The 18,980-nt window shown below is 41.5% G+C and overlaps 1 protein-coding gene across 12 annotated transcripts in view; it reads left to right on the forward strand.

Annotated features, from left to right (window-relative positions):
- The first annotated feature begins 4,412 nt into the window (after positions 1-4,412).
- The window catches only part of MEMO1 (mediator of cell motility 1), a 125,071-nt gene continuing 110,503 nt past the window's right edge, over positions 4,413-18,980 (forward strand). For 4 of the 12 annotated variants that reach the window (XM_081590322.1, XM_081590325.1, XM_081590330.1 and 1 more), the window contains exons 1-2: positions 4,456-4,524; positions 5,221-5,298. In XM_081590322.1, coding sequence (XP_081446448.1) covers positions 5,238-5,298 — 61 coding nt within the window. In that variant the 5' untranslated portion in view covers positions 4,456-4,524; positions 5,221-5,237. The other 8 variants (XM_081590323.1, XM_081590326.1, XM_081590320.1 and 5 more) reach the window with 5 other exon arrangements.

Raw genomic sequence — 18,980 nt, forward strand, 5'->3', positions numbered from 1 at the left:
TGAAAGTAGAGTAAGATCTTAGACATATAAGATCTTAACGCCTTAAGGCACTAAGTGTATAATGATCCTTTTTTCATGAGTGTTTTCTTCTGCCTTTGGTCGTCTTATCTGCCTCTCATTTGACAATTGTTTTTATTGAGTCCAAAGCATTTCACTTAATTTTTGTACTAATACCTTTTGCATTATGTATTTCTATTTAACTGGCTTATGTAATATTTCATTAAATTATGTAATGGCAGTACCTTGTACATCTGGTATAAATAAGCCTTGTTAAGCCTTGTTAGTGATGCACACACACCTGGGAAAAGAGTTGCAACAGTGTGAATTTCCTAAATGTAATCTACCAGCTTTAAGAATTCAGCTTGTGGTGGACATGGTTCAGTGTATTTACTACAGAGATGGAGAACATCGCTTTACTCCAGTAAGCTGGTTAAATAGGAATCACTTAAGCAAGCTTCTGCTATACTTTGAGGAGGTATTTCATGTGTAGCTGACAATTATACTACAGAAACAATTCCTACTCTTTGATTAGGAAGATAATGTTTGGTAAACAAATTTTACAATAATAGAGTAAAATACTATATCCTATAGAGTGAATTTCTTGAAAAAGGTGGTAAGTGAGAGAACCAGTACAGTCAATCAGGAATAGATTCCTCGAGGATATGGAGACCTTAAATTGGAAAAACAGGGATTTTCCTGGTGGTCTAGTGTTTAGGACGCGCGCTCTTTCACTGCTGAGGGCACAGGTTTAATCCCGGTCAGGGAACTAAGATTCCCACATGCTGGGGCCAAAAAAATAAAAGTTTTAATAGAAGGAAACTAAACTGTCTTCCGAATTCTGATGAGCCTATGGGGAGAATATTGAACCTTTGTTTAAATCTCATTTAGGAAAAGGTATAGGAGATTTTGGGCTTTCCAGGTGGCTCAGTGGGTCAAGAAGCCACCTGTAATGCAGGAGACACAGGTGATGCAGATTCAATCCTGGGTCAGGAAGATCCCCTGGAGTAGGAAATGGCAACCCACTGCAGTATTCTTGCCTGGGAAATCCCATGGACAGAGGAGCCTGCTGGACTATAGTCCAAGGGGTCACAAAGACTCAGACACAACTGAGCACACACACACACCACAGGAGATTTTAAGATTGATAACCTCCCATTAGCAACATGATAGAATGGTTGTAGGGACTGCATTAAATATTGCAGCCAGGTATGTTCCTGGACTGGATTCCAAAAAGGTATTATCAAATAGGCCTGATACATATGTCTAACTATAGCAACAAGGGGAAAAAGATGGATGGTGTAAATGACCACTTCTGAGAATCCACTTGCTTAAAATCTCGGGATTTCAAGTAGGTGATCTAGGGAAATAGATTACCGGAGCTAAAGGGGGCAGTCAGTAATGAATAAGAATTTTCTTTATAAGAAAACTGGTCAGCCTTTAAACACTTTAAATCTTTTGACTCAGTTTCTCTGTTTAATTTGTTAATCCTAAATAATTAACAAATCTGCAGAGCTCTATGTACAAAATTTACTCCAAAAAATTGGAAATGAACAAGTTTTCATCTTGTGGGAAACATTAAATATGTAGACTTAGCCTAGTATCAGGTACATAGTAAGTAAGGGTTTAAGTAAATATTCCTTATGAAAAATGGTTTCTAAAGAAGAAAAGGGCTAAGTCAACTGATCCTAGGTTATAGTGTTAACTGAAATCAAAATAGCATTCTTATGCTAAACTCTTCTCTCAAGCTTCAGTTTTTCAAAACCCTGTGGTATTCTAGAATATTTTTCTGGTAAAGAGCTTTAGTAATTAGAGAACTCCTCAATCTAGCAGTTGTGTATAAAGTGAAAGTGAAAGTTGCTCAATCATGTCCGACTCTTTGCAACCCCATGGACTACACAGTTCATGGAATTCTCTAAGTTAGAATACTGGAATGGGTAGCCTTTCCTTTCTCCAGGGGATCTTCCCAACCCAGGGATCGAACCCAGGTCTCCTGCACTGCAGGCGAATTCTTTACCAGCTGAGCCACAAGGGAAGCCCAGTTGTGTATAAGTAAGATTTAAAAATGGTCGGTTTAATACTGCCATATAAGCTCCAAAAATCAAGCCTAATAAATTACTTAATTATTTTGGGGTATAAGTAGTATACATATATGGCACAAAGTTCAAAAGATACACAAAGATGTACACTGACTGTTAGCAGTTTGTTGTATCCTTCTAGAAGTATTCCACGTATATGCAAGTGTGTGAGAAAAGAAGTATTTGGTTTTACACAAATGATATCGTAACCTTACACATTGTTCTGCAATTTGCTTTTTGCATTTTTTTTGGAGCTCTTTCCATCAGTAGATAGCACCACCTTATTGTTTTTAAAGGGTGCATACATATGGATATATCCTAAATTAACAAGTATCATTGACAGACACTGTGTTTGTTTCTAGTTGTTAGTACAGATTGATGCAGTGAATCTCTGACATGCTATTTCAGAAATAGTTATTAATATTGGGCTCTGGGTGTCTTATCTGTTGAAGTCTGTGCTTCATGAAGACTATTAATGAAGATTTCCTCCTTGCCCTTTACTTTGGATGATGTTTATGGAGTGTCAAACCCAAATCCTTGGTGGATATAATGGAATTGTTAATATGAAGTGTACAGTATTGCCAAACAGGCTTCTTCTAGGATATCAAGTATTTTCCATTATATGGATCTTCCTTAATTTAGAGGTTGTGGGTAAGTGAGTAGTTTCAACATCACTTTCAAGAGCTTATCCTTGAATAAAGTAGCCAGAATAAGATGGACAAGAGGAGTAATGATGGGATATATTAAGAGCATTCTAGAGATAATAGAAGATCCTCTAACCTTTGACTTCACTTGGTATTGTGGTCTTTGCTGAGTTTGATCAGTAAGAAAAATCCTTTGAGGAAAGAAGCCTCCAACTGAGCATTTTAATAGGGAGGATGCTTAATTTTAGATTAGATTACTAGCTTGGAATGAGACCTAGGATTGTTGCTAGGAGCAGAGGATAATGAGAAAACAAACATTTACACAGAACAGTTTATAAGTTGTTTTCAGGTGCCTTAGTGATTCTCAGAGCAAGCCTGTGAGTTAAATATGACTGCTGTTTGCATTTCACAGATGAGATAACTGAGGGTTGAAAAGGTTAAATTACTAGATATCCATAATCACACAGCTGATGAGTAACAGAGCAATCAATGTTCTTACACCATATAAACCATATCAACTATTTCCTTTTCTTGAAATTTACAATGAAGTGTTTACAATTGCATCAGTTATCACTGAGTTTTGTCACTTCAGAAAGAGTACCAGGGAATCTGCTTCAGCCCTCCTTTTTGTTATCCCTAGATTGACTACTTGGTACGTGTACCTCCACCCTCCAATATTTGGGCAGGTTAGTGGTGAAGTGAGAGGGTTAAAAACTGAATACAGAACTATATAGAGAGGAGGTTTTTTTCCTTTTTTTTGCAGCTTAAAAAGAATGTATAAAAAGGTGTGAAAGTCAGAAATGTTCCAGTAATTGGTCAGGACTGGGATTTCAAGCAAGATCCACGGAACTTAAAGTTGAAAAGGTGAGAATAGAAAGTGTAGTACCTGAAACAAAACAATTCTATTACTATGACACTAGGAAAACTTGAAAATTAAGCACAGTCGTTTGCTTTGGCCTCTACCACGGATCTGTTTAGTGTGAATTTCAGATATAACAATGTTATAGTTTTAATTCCAAGTCTTTCATTGAAGGCATGCCATTTGCTCTTACTCTCTTCCTAGTTTTGGAATGGTCTACTCCATAACATTTTCTTGGAGGTCCAAGATATTCTACTTTACTGTGATTATTATATAATTTTAATGTAATTCTTTGTTTCTGACACTTGCGGTGGGATTTAAAAGATAATTGAGGGTTGGAAATAATGTTTGTTGTATGCCTAATCTATTAGGCTCTTTACATTTATTAACTCATAACCCTAGGGACACACCTCGAGTATTATGCCCATTTTATAGATGAGAATAACTGAGGCTAGCTATGTCACACTGTAGCCCAGGTACAGAGTTAAGATATGCACTTACATAAACATAAATCGAAACAAGACAACTTGACAGAAGCCACGATTAGGTGGTAAGGATGGCCCTATGAAGCAAACACTTAGCATTTGCCGCACCACAGGCACACCTGCTTCCACAAATGAACTTCCCAACGTGACCACAGACTTGCGTGCCTAGGAGTGAAACCTTGGGGGTGAGCACCCACTAAGGGTTCCTGCGTGTGGTGGGGAAAACAGGGGAGTCTGCACGCGGAAAGCTGCACCGTAGAGCCCTCGGTGCTCTAGGTTTAAGGAAGTTGGTTGGGGGAGGGGGCTTGCCCTGCGGCTGCGTCCTGCTCCCCGCGCCCTCCCCCTCCCCGCCTCTGCTGCCGCTAAACCCCGGAGAGTGGAGCGTGCACGGTGAGATTCCTCGGCGGGCCTGGCAGCGGCTGCTGGGCATGCTCAGTGGGCAGGACCCGTTAGAGTGGCGAGTAAGGAAGCGTTGGCTCTTCTCGAGGCTGCCTTCCCCGGTTCAGGCCCCGGCCCTGGGCTTTTGTGTGCGCAGAGCCGCAGCCGCCGCTGCTTCCTCGCGGGGCCGCCCGACCCCAGATGCCGTCTGGCCTGTCCGGTGTCCGCCGTTAACCTCGCCGCGCGGCCGGAGGAGGAGCGGGGTGGGGCGGGGCCGGCGGGCCGGCAGCCGGGCGGGCAGGAGGGCCCGGCAGGGGGTGGGGGTGGGTGCGGGGAGTCCCGCTGGGGGTGGGGGGAGGGGGCGGGCGTGGAGTCACGGGGGTGGGGTCACCGGCGGTGGCTCGGGGAGGCCGACCGGGAAGGGAGGGGGCCGTGGGGGCGGCTCGGCGGAACCAGCCCCGGCTGGGGAGCAGCGGCGACTCCGGGGGCCGGGGCCACGGCTTTCCGAGCTTCGGTGTGAGGCCGCCGCGGGCCCCGTCTTCCGGCGGCCGCCCGAGTTCGTGGTGATTGTTGCCGCCGCCGCCACCGCCCCGGCTGCCATCTCCTCCTCCTCCTCCCGGGCCGCCGCCTCCTCCTCTTCCTCCTCCTCCTGGGCCGGGCCGATCCCCTCCCCGCTGCCGCCTCCTCCTGGGCTGGGCCCGCGGTGTCTCGTCCCCTCGCGGAGCCGCTCCTGCCGCCGCCGCCGCCGCCGCCTCCTCATTCATCCTCGTGCACCATAGGCGGCACAGGCACCAAGATGTCCAACCGAGTGGTCTGCCGGGAAGCCAGTCACGCCGGGAGCTGGTACACAGCCTCAGGTAGGGCCCCAGGCCGGCCGGCCCGCCCGCCGCTGCCGCCGCCTGGCCCCGCGCCCGGCCGGCCGAGGTCGGCGGCCCGGCCCCGCGCGGCGGCGGGAGGGACGAGGGCGCTGACGGCCGCTGGCCGCGGACCGCGTGGGGAGGGAGCGGGCCGGAGGCCGGCCTCGCCGCCTCCCCCCACCCGGGCGGCATCCTGCCGGGCAGCCCGGGGCCGGCCACCCTCATGCTCTGCCCGGAGTTGGGCGAGAGGGAGAGTTGCCTCCTCGGCAGCCTGCGCCCTCCCTCGGGACCCGGCTTGGGCAAAGAATGTGCTACCCGACCGAGCCTCCTCGTCGCCTCCTCCGGCTCCCGGGAAGCGGGTGGCCGGCTGCAGCCACCCTGAGGAGGACCGTTCACCCGGCGCCCGAGCCCCGCTTCCTCCGAGCGACCCTCCGGCCGCGGGAGGGACGCGCCTTCCTCCTCTCCCCTCCCGTCTCCTCTCCTCCCCGAACGGCTCCCGCGCGACCCGGGGAGTTCTCAGCCTCCCGGGTGCACCCGGGCTGTGCTCGCCCGCCTCCTGCCAGGCAGCCTTCGCCCTCTCCGCCCCCCCGACAGTTGAGAATGGGAGGCCGCATCCCCCCTCACCTCTTCAGGTGCTTTGCCGTCTTGAGAGGAAGACGTGAGTGAAGGATAGTACTTTTTCACTTGCCAGACTGGAGGCAAGGTCTGGGCTTGGGAGATCTGGGAGGGGAGGCCCTTTCCTGGGATTTGCAGCTCAGCCCGTTGGGGGTAGGGTAGGAGTACTGTTAAGCAGGGGCTTGGGGTGGCCTCCCAGCTCTTTTGTCAGTGTTTTCATTGTTACTGTCATTCCCGAAAGGGGCAGCTGGAGATGGCATCAGCACTTTTCCTGAGCAGCCTCTCAATCCTCAACTCCTACCAGGTGCTGGAAATAACGAACGCAGTGGGTCAGGTTTTGAGTGAATTTAATCTTCTGTCGACACTGTCCAAAAACATTTTAGAGCTCTTTATGTAAGAGAGTGTAGGGACTTTCCCTTTAATAAAGCTCTGGTTGGAACGACTGTTTGGGGGGATTACTTTCTGGAGTCACATTTCTGTTAAGTGACAAAGTTCCACTATGATTCCTGAATTTTCAGTCATTTGGTATTGGCTTATCAATAACTAGACCCAACTCTTTAATGTGAGTCAGATCATGTTTTCCTTTGCAAATAGTTGGGTTGGACAGTGACATGGTTTGTGAGAAGACAAAGATTTGCAAGATAATTCATTTCTCTGAGGCTGCTAAGCTCTCTCATTAAATACATGCACTTTACTGACTCACTGAAGATTTCCTGTGTTAAGAAGACACAAAGGATTTGCAGGCCTAACAGGTAGCTATAGTTTTGCATTAAGCAGATGACTTTTCATGGTTACAGTGGCTTCCCTCATGGTCCCAAAGTACTTCATAAATATTTCATCAGGTCTCACAACCTAGAATGTTAGCTAAGCTTTTCTTGTTCAGTTTATGCAGATGTGCCCAAGATTCTGTACAGACCAGTGGCAGAACAGGAATGGGAGTCCCTGGTTCCTGGGTTTGTCCTCCAATCTGTGCACTATTACTATTAAATTTATCAATGAATAATAGTCTTTTCAGGGTTGTAAGTTACTAAACGTTTTTTCTTCAGGGTGTTCTGAAGCATTACAGAGTCTCAGTTTTCACTTTCATGACCATCTTTTGGTTAATTTGTCTTCTATACCTTTCAAAAGTGTTTTAAACTTCTTTTGTAGTTTGCATTGAAATGTGGGCAAATGATTCCGGAGCAATTTTTATAAGTTCTTGAACATTCTTTTCATAGTATAATAAGGCATAGTTCACACTTCAGTCTTGAAAAGACTTCTTCAGTAATCTTCTCAATATTAAGAATTCTTTAATCTAGCTCAAGACATTGTGTTTTTAAAACTATCAATAGTGAACTAAAATGGTCAGCTTTAAAACATTTTTTAAACTATATTTTTATTTCTCTAAATTCTGAATGAAATCAATGTCATTTTGGTTATGTGAGTTGTCATGGAGAAGTTTATTGTTAAAAAAAATTCAGACCATGTGTGGCTTGTGTGTGTGTGGCTTAAGTAATAATTAAGGGCGAATTTAAAGTAATTTAGTTTTAAAAGCTGATTTCATGTTTTAAAAATGAGTAAAAGTATATGTAAGTAAATTTTGATTTAATCTAGTGATCCCTAGACCCCAGTGTACCTAGATTGGTAATATTGACCATTGGAAAAATTTTACTTGTGTTATTGTTGTTCCCTTACACTAGCCCTAAAAACATTTAATAGGAGACATGTGCTTTTGGATTGTCATTCTGTAGTTCCTACAGCGTTCAAATGATTGTGTCTGTAGAATTAAAGTGTTCAATTACTGATAAAAGAGAGAAATAAAATATGCTTCATTTATATAGCTAGTTCAGAAAAAAAAGTGTGTGCATACATATGTGTTTTATATATATAACACACATCTTCATTTTTATTTACACCTTGCTATATGCAAGATCCATTGAGGGAAGTATCAAGTATTCCCTGCCCTCCAGGAAGATAATTTGAAGTAAGTAGTAACTCAGGACATCAAGTAAATATCAGATAAATTGAAGCAGTGCTTCTAGGAGCTAGGAGGAGGGTGGAATCACTTCAAAGGATTTGAATTATGCTTCAAAGGAAGGGTGTTTGGGTAGCTTTGGAAAGGGGAAAGTACATTGGGGAACACCACAAAGATACTGAGGCAGGTGAGTATAAGTAAGTCAATTTAATAAGAATGGAAGGTTCTCACAGCGGTGTGGTTCAAGGACCTAGTTGAAGCTAGGGTGTAGATGCCTACGCATTCATAGGGGTTTGACTTATGCAGTGGGCAGTCAGGACCTGTGCAGAAGTTTCTGAGTGGGGGACTGATACACAAAAAACATTTTAGGAAAATTAATCTCGTAGGACGGTTAATCCTCACTTCTTTACGGGTGTACAGCAGGGATCAGCAAACTCACAGTGCCTACAGTCCAAATCCAGCCTGTGACCTTTTTTTTTTTGTAAAGTCCAGTAGTGAAGTATGGTTTTTAATTTTTAAAGAGTTTAGAAAAACCAAGAAGTGCAGTAGAGACTGTATGTGGCTTGTAAAGCCTAAAGTTTTTACTATTTATTGGCCTACAGAAAAAAATCGTTGATACATAGTGTACGTTAGTGGTTCTCAATGTGACCTCTAGATCAGCAGCATAATGACTGTACTCTATATTTGTTTCTGGGTGTGTTGTATCTTTCATTTCATTGTTTCAGGCCCTTATCTTCTGTCTGGACAGTTATAACTCTCTCCTAACTGCCGTTCTTTCTGCCAGCTTGATTCCCCTTAAGTCTATGCTCTGCATTGCTCCCTGGATAATCTCTCTGACCACATAATTTCTTTGCATAAACCTCACTGGCCCATCTTGCCTCTTGGATAAGGTCTAAGTCCTTTCATGACTTGGCATCTTTCTATCTCCTGCCACTTCCCCCAATACCATCCTAGTTCTCCCTTTTACTACTCTTAAGCAATGTCTAAGAGCTGTTCATTGTTTCTTTAAATACACTATGCTGTTTCTTATTACTGTGTATTTTTTCAAGCTGTCTCCTCTGTTGGAATGCACTTTGCCAGGATAACTTCTAATGTTTTAAGGACTCAGATGTTAACACCTCCTAGAAGCCTACCCTGATGCCTTTCCTCCCACTGTCTGTTTTTGATGTTCCTTTGTGTTCCCATAATATCCTGTGTGTATCTCGATACATTTACCTTGTTATCTGTGTGTGTGGTCTTTTGTAAGATTATGAACTAGAAGCCAGAGATCATTTCCTACTAATTTTTTTTTTCCCCTAAGTTCTCAGCGCTGGTTTTGTACAACTTAGTAGATATTCAATAAGTATCTGAATAAGTGAGTGTTAAAGTACTTGGCATATAGGAGATTCGGACAAAGATATTGATGTCTGAATCCCTAAGAGCATTGGGCATGATATAGGACCATTGCTAGTTAAGTCTCTGAGCATGCTGTGGGTGAAGAATCTTGGTAGAAAAGGATTAGAAATCTTGATTCACTAGTTGGGGGCACTGTATTTAATATAAGATTTTTAAAGAAATATGACCTACATAGAGAAAAGTGTATAGCTAGTTGAAGTTTCACAATATAGGCATATCACTGTAAGTAGCAGCCAGCTCAGCAAATGTCAGTACTGGAATTCTCAACCTGCACTGTATTCCTTGCATTCTGACACCATAGGGAAGTTTTGTCTGTTTTTGAACTCTATATAAAAGGAATCATGTAGTATATCTTGTTGAGCTTCTTTTGCTCAACATTATGTTTATGAGATTAATTCATGTTTTACTGTGGTTTATTATTATGCTATGAGTAAACCACAGTTTTTCCATTCTACTGTTGATGGACATTTACATTATTTACAGTTGCGCCACTTTGAAAATTTTTGTACTCTTATTTCCTGATGAACACATACATGCATTTTTGTTGGGTATGTACCTTAAGTGGAATTATTAGGTCATAGTTATGGCTATGATATATTCAGTTTTAGTAGATTTTGCTGAAGTTCTGCCAAGTGGTTTCATAAACTTATACTCCCTCCAGCAGTGTGTGAGAGAGTTCCAGTTGTTCCACATCTTTGCCAACACTTGGTATTGTCAGTCTTTTTATTTTTAGTTATTTCTGGAAGGATGTGTAGTGACATTGATTGTAGTTTTTATTTTCCTGATGACTGTTGAAATTGAGCATCTTTTTTTTATTATCCATTTGAACTTCTGCTTTTGTGAAGTGGCTGTTAAGTCTTTTGCCCTTTTTCTACTATTTGCTTTTTACATATTGATGTAGTTCTTTATGTATTTTGGATATAGTCTTTTTAGATAAGAGTATTGCAGATATCTTCTACTATGTAGCTTTTTCAGGATCTTGGTGACTTAAAAGTTCTTCATTTTAAAGAAGTCTGGTTAACAATTGGCTAGTGTTCTTTTGTTTCCATTTATGAAATCTTTACCTACCTTAGTGTCATGAAATTGACTTTCCTATGTTTTCTTTTAAAAGCTTTCTTTTTCACTTTTCGTAGTAAGATCAGTAATTCATCTGCTTGATAGCTGTATCTGTATGGTTTTGGTAGGTTACATAGATTAATTTTGAACTGTACATATAGAAAAAGTATAAATGAGTGTGCAAAATGGGTGGTACACTTTGATGAATATCCAGAAATATAACATACTCTATAACTATCCCCTAGCTCAGGAAATAGAACATTTTCAACATCTCTATGTAAAATATATTACATTTTAATGTTTTCTGAAATTGGTATATTTTATATCTTAAGTGTATATATAATGTGGGAGTATTCCCCCCCCCTTGAAATTGGTTGTTATAGCTTATAATCACTAGTGTCATAGAAGTAAGGAAATATATCAGAGTCTAATGATTTCATAAAACATTCTTAAAATGTTTGTTTGATATATCTTAATAGCAGTTTGCTTTTTTAAGTTGTTTGAATTCTTTCTGTCTTATTTCATGAATATATTTAATAGAATTATATCAGGGTTCTATCGTTGGAAAACCATAACCTTTTTTTATTGCTTGTACCTTGAGTTCTAAAGTGTCAAAATATATCTTGGTGTGTGAGAAACAAACACATTCTCCTTTGAAGAGAAAATACTGTATAGTATTTAGTTTTGAAATGAACTTTTTTAGATTATTAATATGGTTTTTCTGTACGATGGTCTTTCTTTCTTTTTTTTTTTTTTTATTTGCATTTTTTTTTTTATTTTATAAATTTATTTATTTTAGTTGGGGGCTAATTACTTTACAATATTGTAATAGTTTTTGCCATACATTGACATGAATCAGCCATGGGTTTACATGTGTTCCCCTTCCTGGACCCCCCACCCACCTCCCTCCCCATCCCGTCCCTCTGGGTCATCCCATTGCCCCGGCCCTGAGCCCTTGTCTCATGCATCGAACATGGAATGGTGTTCTGTTTCACATATGATAATATACATGTTTCAATGCTATTCTCCCAGAACGTCCCACCCTCACCTTCTCCCTCAGAGTCCATAAAATTGTTCCATGCATCTGTGTCTCTTATTCTGTCTCGCATATAGGGTTATCGTTACCATCTTTCAAATTCCATATATATGCATTAGTATACTGTACGATGGTCTTTCTTTGCGCTTCATCCTGTTATTTTATCTTGGAGAAAGGCAAGAAAGAAAGAACAAATTTCTTAGGTAAACTGTTGAGATTATTGCTTAATTACCTCTCTCACTTTCTCTCTTGTCCTTTCACGTGCAGTTTCCAAGTCAAAAATCTTCCCTACCTCTGTATTGTAGTTTATATTATCTACTTTTGGGTTTTTGTCCATTTTAAAGACAATCAAGACACCAAATAAAGATGTCATTTGTTAAATGTACTTTGTAGTTGCAGTTACATATATGTGTATGTAACCTCTCATCTTCAAAAGGCTGCTACAAGTTTGGTATTATCTGCATTTATGGATGTGGAAACCATGACTCAGAGAGTTTGAGAAACTTGTTTAAGTTGTTTAAGGTATAGTTAGTAAGTGGAAGAGCCAGTCTGACTCCAAAACTAGGGGTGAGGAAGTATGCTTTCCCAAACGCTGAGCTTTTCTGTTCAGTCAGGTTTTTCCCATACTACAATATTTGCATATAACTGGCACTTATATATCATTTATGGTTTGTAAAGCATTGTCTCATACATTTTTTATTTTCACAATAATCTTATGATTAGGTGTAGGACAGGTGGGGTGGGCAGGTCTTTAATCCACCCCCACTTTGCTGTTTTATTCATGAGAAACTAAGACTTGAAGGAGACTAAATTGCCTGAGTCATCTACTGTTAAATGGTAGAGCTAGGATTTGAACCTAGGACTTCTGGCTGAAGCCTAGTGTTCTTTGTAATTATAGTAAGGCCAGAGTAAGTAAGAAGTTGAGCTATTTGGAATCAGTAAGCACCTCTATAATTGTCAGGTAAGTATATTATAAAATAATAAAAGCATGATTAAAAACACTTGTGAATATTGAATATTATTGATAGGGTATAAAAACTGACAAAAGAATTGGTAGAATTTAATTAATCTAGGATTAATCAGATCTAGGATTTGAATTTGGGCCTAACAAAACTTGACACTTCTGTAGAGACTTTATTTAACATATTTGTCAGTATTGGACAAACTCAATTCTGTCTGAAAGGTACTACTCTAGGGATTAGGTGCATAGCAGAAGATGAAACAGACAGAATCTCTGTAGAGTATATTCTAGTTGGAGACAGGCTATAAATAAGGTAAGTAAAACATAAAGTATGTTAGAGGAAAGTGCTTTGGAGAATTACAAAGCAAATAAAGCAGAGCTTATGCATGAAGAATGTTAAGGAATGGGAGAAATTTTAAATGGCAAGGAAAGGGTTGACTTCACTGGACCTGCATTTGAGTGAAGATGAAGTAGGTGAAAGAATAAGCCTTGCATTCTATATAATTTCAGGTTGGGGTACAGCAAGTTCAAAGCTACTGTGGCTAGAGCAGGGCTGAAGTATTTGAGGAATGCAAGAAGGTCATTGCAACTAGAATGAAGTGACATGGGATGGTTTGATAAGAGGTTAAGAGGAAAATAAAGTAGCTGGAGCAGAGGCACAAAGGTGTTGTGGTCAGATGACCTTAGGTCTGGAAGCCCAGTGTGAGGACTTGAGTGAGATAGCCATTGGAAGGTTTTGAGCAGTTGGTGACAGGATCTAATTTAGACTTACTCGAACCGCTTGACTGCTGTATTAAGAGTAGACTAGAGTTGGGGCATGGTGAAAGCAGTGGCAAGGGCTGCACCAACAGTTAAGAGGAAAGTAGCACTCCATCTTACAGATGGTGATGGATTGAGTAATAGCTATGAAGGTGAATAAGAAGTGGTTGGTTATTGGATATATTTTGATGGTAGAGTCAAAAGGATTTGCTGACATCCTCAAAGAGAGATATGAGAGGCAGAGGAGAGTCATGGATAGCTCTGAGGTTTACCCCTGAGATTGCAATAATGGAATTGTTGTTATCTGAGATAAGGAAGAGAAAGAGGTTTGGAGGGGGAAGGTTAGAAGCTTAATTTTGGTCTGTTAAATTTGAGATGTTTACTTTATAGTTAAGTGAATATGTGAGTCTGGAGTTTAGGGGAGACACCTAGGGTGGAGATATAAGATTGGGAATTATCATCATCATGTTGGGTGGCTCAGCAGTAAAGAATTTGCCTACTAATGCAGGAGATGGCGGGAACATGGGTTCAGTCCCTGGGTTGAGAAGATACCGTGGAGGAGAAAATGGCAACCCACTCTAGTATTCTTGCCTGAAAAGTTCCATGGACAGAGGAGCCTGGCCGGCTACAGTCCATGGGGTTGCAAAGAGTTGAAAACGACTGAGCATGTGAGCATCAGTTCAGTTCAGTTCAGTTCAGTCGCTCAGTCGTGTCCAACTCTCTGCGACCGCATGAATTGCAGCACGCCAGGCCTCTCTGTCCATCACCAACTCCCGGAGTCTACCCAAACCCATGTTCATCGAGTCGGTGATGCCATCCAACCATCTCATCCTCTGTTGTCCCCTTCTCCTCCCGCCCCCAATCCTACACAGCATTAGGGTCTTTTCCAATGAGTCAACCCTTCGCATGAGGTGGCCAAAGTATTGGAGCTTCAGCTTCAACATCAAACCTTCCAATGAACACCCAGGATTGATCTCTTTTAGGATGGATTGATTGGATCTCCTTGCAGTCCAAGGGACTCTCAAGAGTCTTCTCCAACACCACAGTTCAAAAGCATCAATTCTGCGGCGCTCAGCTTTCTTCACCGTCCAACTCTCACATCCATACATGACCACTGGAAAAACCATAGCCTTGACTAGACGGACTTTTGTTGGCAAAGTAATGTCTCTGCTTTTAAACATGCTATCTAGGTTGGCCATAACCTTCCTTCCAAGGAGTAAGCGTCTTTTAATTTCATGGCTACAGTCACCATCAGCAGTGATTCTGGAGCCCAAAAAAGTAAAGTCTGACACTGTCTCCACTGTTTCCCCATCTATTTCCCATGGAGTGATGGGACCAGATGTCATGATCTTAGTTTTCTGAACGTTGAGCTTTAAGCCAACTTTTTCACTCTCCTCCTTCACCTTCATCAAGAGGCTCTTTAGTTCTTCTTCACTTTCTGCCATAAGGGTGGTGTCATCTGCATATCTGAGGTTATTGATATTTCTCCCAGCAATCTTGATTCCAGCTTGTGTTTCTTCCAGCCCAGCATTTCTCATGATGTACTCTGCATATAAGTTAAATAAGCAGGGTGACAATATACAGCCATGACGTACTCCTTTTCCTATTTGGAGCCAGTCTGTTGTTCCATGTCCAGTTCTAACTGTTGCTTCCTGACCTGCATACAGGTTTCTCAAGAGACAGGTCAGATGGTCTGGTATTCCCATCTCTTTCAGAATTTTCCACAGTTTATTGTGATCCACACAGTCAAAGGCTTTGGCATAGTCAATAAAGCAGAAATAGATGTTTTTCTGGAACTCTCTTGCTTTTTCGGTGATCCAGCGGATATTGGCAATTTGATCTCTGGTTCCTCTGCCTTTTCTAAAACCAGCTTGAACATCTGGAAGTTCACCGTTCACGTATTGCTGAAGCCTGGCTTGGAGAATTTTGAGCATTACTTTGGAAGCATGTGAGATGAGTGCAATTGTGCAGTAGTTTGAGCATTCTTTGGCATTGCCTTTCCTTTTCATTATAGGGGACTGGAATGCAAAAGGAGGAAGTCAAGAAACACCTGGCGTAACAGGCAAGTTTGGCCTTGGAGTACAGAATGAAGCAGGGCAAAGGCTAATAGAGTTTTGCCACGAGAACGCACTGGTAATAGCAAACACCCTATTCCAACAACACAAGAGAAGACTCTACACGTGGACATCACCAGATGGTCAACACCGAAATCAGACTGATTATATTCTTTGCAGCCAAAGATGGAGAAGCTCTATACAGTCAGCAAAAAGAAGACCAGGAGCAGACTGTGGCTCAGATCATGAACTGCTTATTGCCAAATTCAGACTTAAATTGAAGAAAGTAGGGAAAACCACTAGACCATTCAGGTATGACCTAGATCAAATCCCTTATGAGTATACAGTCAAATCCCTTATGAGTATACAGTGGAAGTGACAAATAGATTTAAGGGACTAGACCTGATAAACAGAGTGCCTGATGAACTATGGACAGAGGTTCGTGACATTGTACAGGAGACAGGGATCAAGAAAATCCCCATGGAAAAGAAATGCAAAAAAGCAAAATGGCTGTCTGAGGAGGCCTTACAGATAGCTGGGAAGAGAAGAGAAGCAAAAAGCAAAGGAGAAAAGGAAAGATATTCTCATCTGAATGCAGAGTTCCAAAGAATAGCAAGGAGAGATAAGAAAGCCTTCCTCAGCGATCAGTGCAAACAAATAGAGGAAAACAACAGATTGGGAAAGACTAGAGACCTCTTCAAGAAAATTAGAGATACCAAAGGAACATTTCATGCAAAGATAGGCTCGATAAAGGACAGAAATGGTATGGACCTAACAGAAGCAGAAGATATTAAGAAGAGGTGGCAAGAATACACAGAAGAACTGTACAAAAAAGATCTTCACGACCCAGATAATCACGATGGTGTGATCACTCACCTAGAGCCAGACATCCTGGAATGTGAAGTCAAGTGGGCCTTAGAAAGCATCACTACAAACAAAGCTAGTGGAGGTGATGGAATTCCGTTGAGCTATTTCAAATCCTCAAAGGTGATGCTGTGAAAGTGCTGCACTCGATATGCCAGCAAATTTGGAAAACTCAGCAGTGGCCACAGGACTGGAAAACGTCAGTTTTCGTTCCAATCCCAAAGAAAGGCAATGCCAAAGAATGCTCAAACTACCGCACAATTGCACTCATCTCCATGCACGTAGATAATATTTGAAGCCAAATGTCTGGATGAGATCACTGTAGGAATCAATGTGGTCAGAAAAAAAGAGGTTTTTGAGTGAGTCTTAGAACACTTCCCACTTGAAGAGGTTGAGGAGGTGAGGGTTATCATGTAAGGAAGATAGATGAAGCTTCTGGTGAGGAGAAGATGTCCTGGGAGCCAAGTAGGGAAAATGCTTTAAGGCAACTCAACACAATTTATATAGTCTTTTTCTTAGACAAGCATGTTTAATCTGGTTTAAGCGACTCTGGTCTTAGCCATCTCTTACCCTGCTCCCAGAGCTTCCTAACTGGTTGCCTAGTTCCCATTCTATTCTTAACAGCCTGAGAGATCTTTTAAAAATGTAAATAAGATAATATTCTTTTCTAAAAATCCTATCATATTAATATTTAAAATCATACTTAAAAATCCTTGCCGAGGCTTAGACGGTTTTACATGCTTTGATCTCTGCTCAACTTTCTCATTTTATCTCATATTGCTTGTTGTTTACCTTATGCTGTTCCAGCCATTCAGGCCTCCTTCGTCTTCCCCAAATATGTCAAGCTTATACCTGCCTTAGGACTTTTGCATGTACTTCATGTTGTACTTCATGTATGGATGTGAAAGCTGGACAGTTAAAAAAGGCTGAGTGCCGAAGAATTGATGCCTTCAAACTGTGGTGCTGGAGAAGTTTCTTGAGAGTCCCTTGAACTGCAAGGAGATCAAATCAGTCGGTCCTAAAGGAAATCAACCCTGAATATTCATTAGAAGGACAGATGCTGAAGCTGAAACTCCCAATACTCTGGCCACCTGATGCAAAGAGCCAACTCATTGGAAAAGACCCTGATGCTGGGAAAGATTGAAGGCAGGAGGAGAAGGGGATGACAGAGGATGAGATGGTTGGGTGGCATCACTGACTCCATGGACATGAGTTTGAGCAAACTCCGGGAAATAGTGAGGGACAGGGAAACCTGGCTAGCGGCAGTCCATGGGGTTGCAGAGTTGGACACAAATGAGCTACTGAACAACAAAGTTGTTAACTAACAAAAGTAGTTAACAAAGTATTAACTAATCCTAGCTTGGTAGTCAAGGAAAGGATGTTATTTATTGACTCTCTCATTAGTCACAGTTAGGAGGAGACTTAGGGGGAGACATTGAAAATGAATGGAATAGGTTTTCCCAAAGTGTTCTGAGAAACAATAGTCCTTGGAGATGCCTTTGCAGAACCGGTTTATGGTCAGATAAGTTTAGGAAATGATGCATCTGTTTTTCTCCCTTGGGCTCAGACATCTAACAATGGACTTGTTTTATGGCTCATTACATGGTCTGTCTTGGTGAGTGTTCTGTGTTTGAAAATAATGTATGTTTTCTGTAGTTGTGGGATAGAATGCACTCTAAATATTAATTAGGTTAAGTTGGGTTGTTGAATTTAAATCTTCTAACATTCCTATTGATTTTCCCTTTTTGTCTGTGCATTCCTGAGAGGAGTATTAAAATTCCAACTGTAATTCTGGATTTGTGTATTTTTTTCTTTCAGTTTTGTTGATTTGTTGTTTCAGGTTTTTTGAATCTCTGTTTTCTGATATACCTGTTAGGAGTTATACTTTCTTGGTGAATTGAGCATCACAGTATATGTTTTTCTTTCTGTCTGGTAATATTTACTTTGAAGTGTTCCTTGTTTTGTATTAATGAAGCCAATCCAACTTCCTTGTGGTTAATATTTACATGGTATATGCTTTTCCATGTGTGTCACGGGTCACCAAGACCACCTTCAGGTTTGATTTGTTAGAAGGATCAAAGCTGTTATACTTACTGATGGGGTTTATTATAGAGAAAGAATACAGATTAAAATGAGGAAAAGTACATACAGTGGAGTCCAGGAGAAACCAAGTGTGAGTGTCCAGTTATCCTCTCAGTGATACGTGACAGCAAGCGTGAAATATTGCCAACCAGGGAAGCTCAGCCGGGCCTTCGTACCCAGGTTTTTATTGAGGGTCAGTCTGTAGGCATGGGGCACTTTTGTGACTAGCTACTCAGTCTCCAGCCCTCCTGTCTCCTGCAGAGGTCATACTGATACAATGTGGCCCAGGTTAGCAGGAGAACAAAAATAGGAGTTCACAGTAAGTCACATTGTTGGCATAAACTATCTGGCAAGGCCTGGGTATACAAAGACACTTAAAAAAACTGTGGTAGAATATATGTAACAAAATTTACTGTTTTACCAATTTCTAAGTGTATACTTTTCTGAGATCAGTACATTTATGTTATTTACAACCATCTCCAGCATCCATTTCTAGAATGTTTTCATCTTTTCCAACTGGAAGTTTGTACGCATTAAGCAGTTAACTCCCCGTTGACTCCTTCCTTCAGCCTTGGCAACCACTCTTTTTTCTTTGTCTATGATTTTGCCTATCCTTGGTGCATTTAAGTGAATTCATACAGTATTTGTCCTCTTATGTCTGATTTATTTAACTTGGCATGTTTTCAGAGTTCATTTATGTTGTAGCATGTTATCAGAATTCCTTTTTAAAGCTGAGTACTATCCATTGTATGATATACCATAGTTTACTTATTCATTTATCTGTTGACAGACATTTCGGTTATTTCTACTGGTTGACGTTTGTGAGTGACACTGCTGTGAATGTTGGTGTACAAGTATCTGCTTGAGTCTTGCTTTTAGTTATTTTTTATATCTATCTAGAAATAG

Source organism: Giraffa tippelskirchi, chromosome 4 (assembly GCF_054371585.1).
Source record: "Giraffa tippelskirchi isolate mGirTip1 chromosome 4, T2T-mGirTip1v1.2.pri, whole genome shotgun sequence".
NCBI lineage: Eukaryota > Metazoa > Chordata > Mammalia > Artiodactyla > Giraffidae > Giraffa > Giraffa tippelskirchi.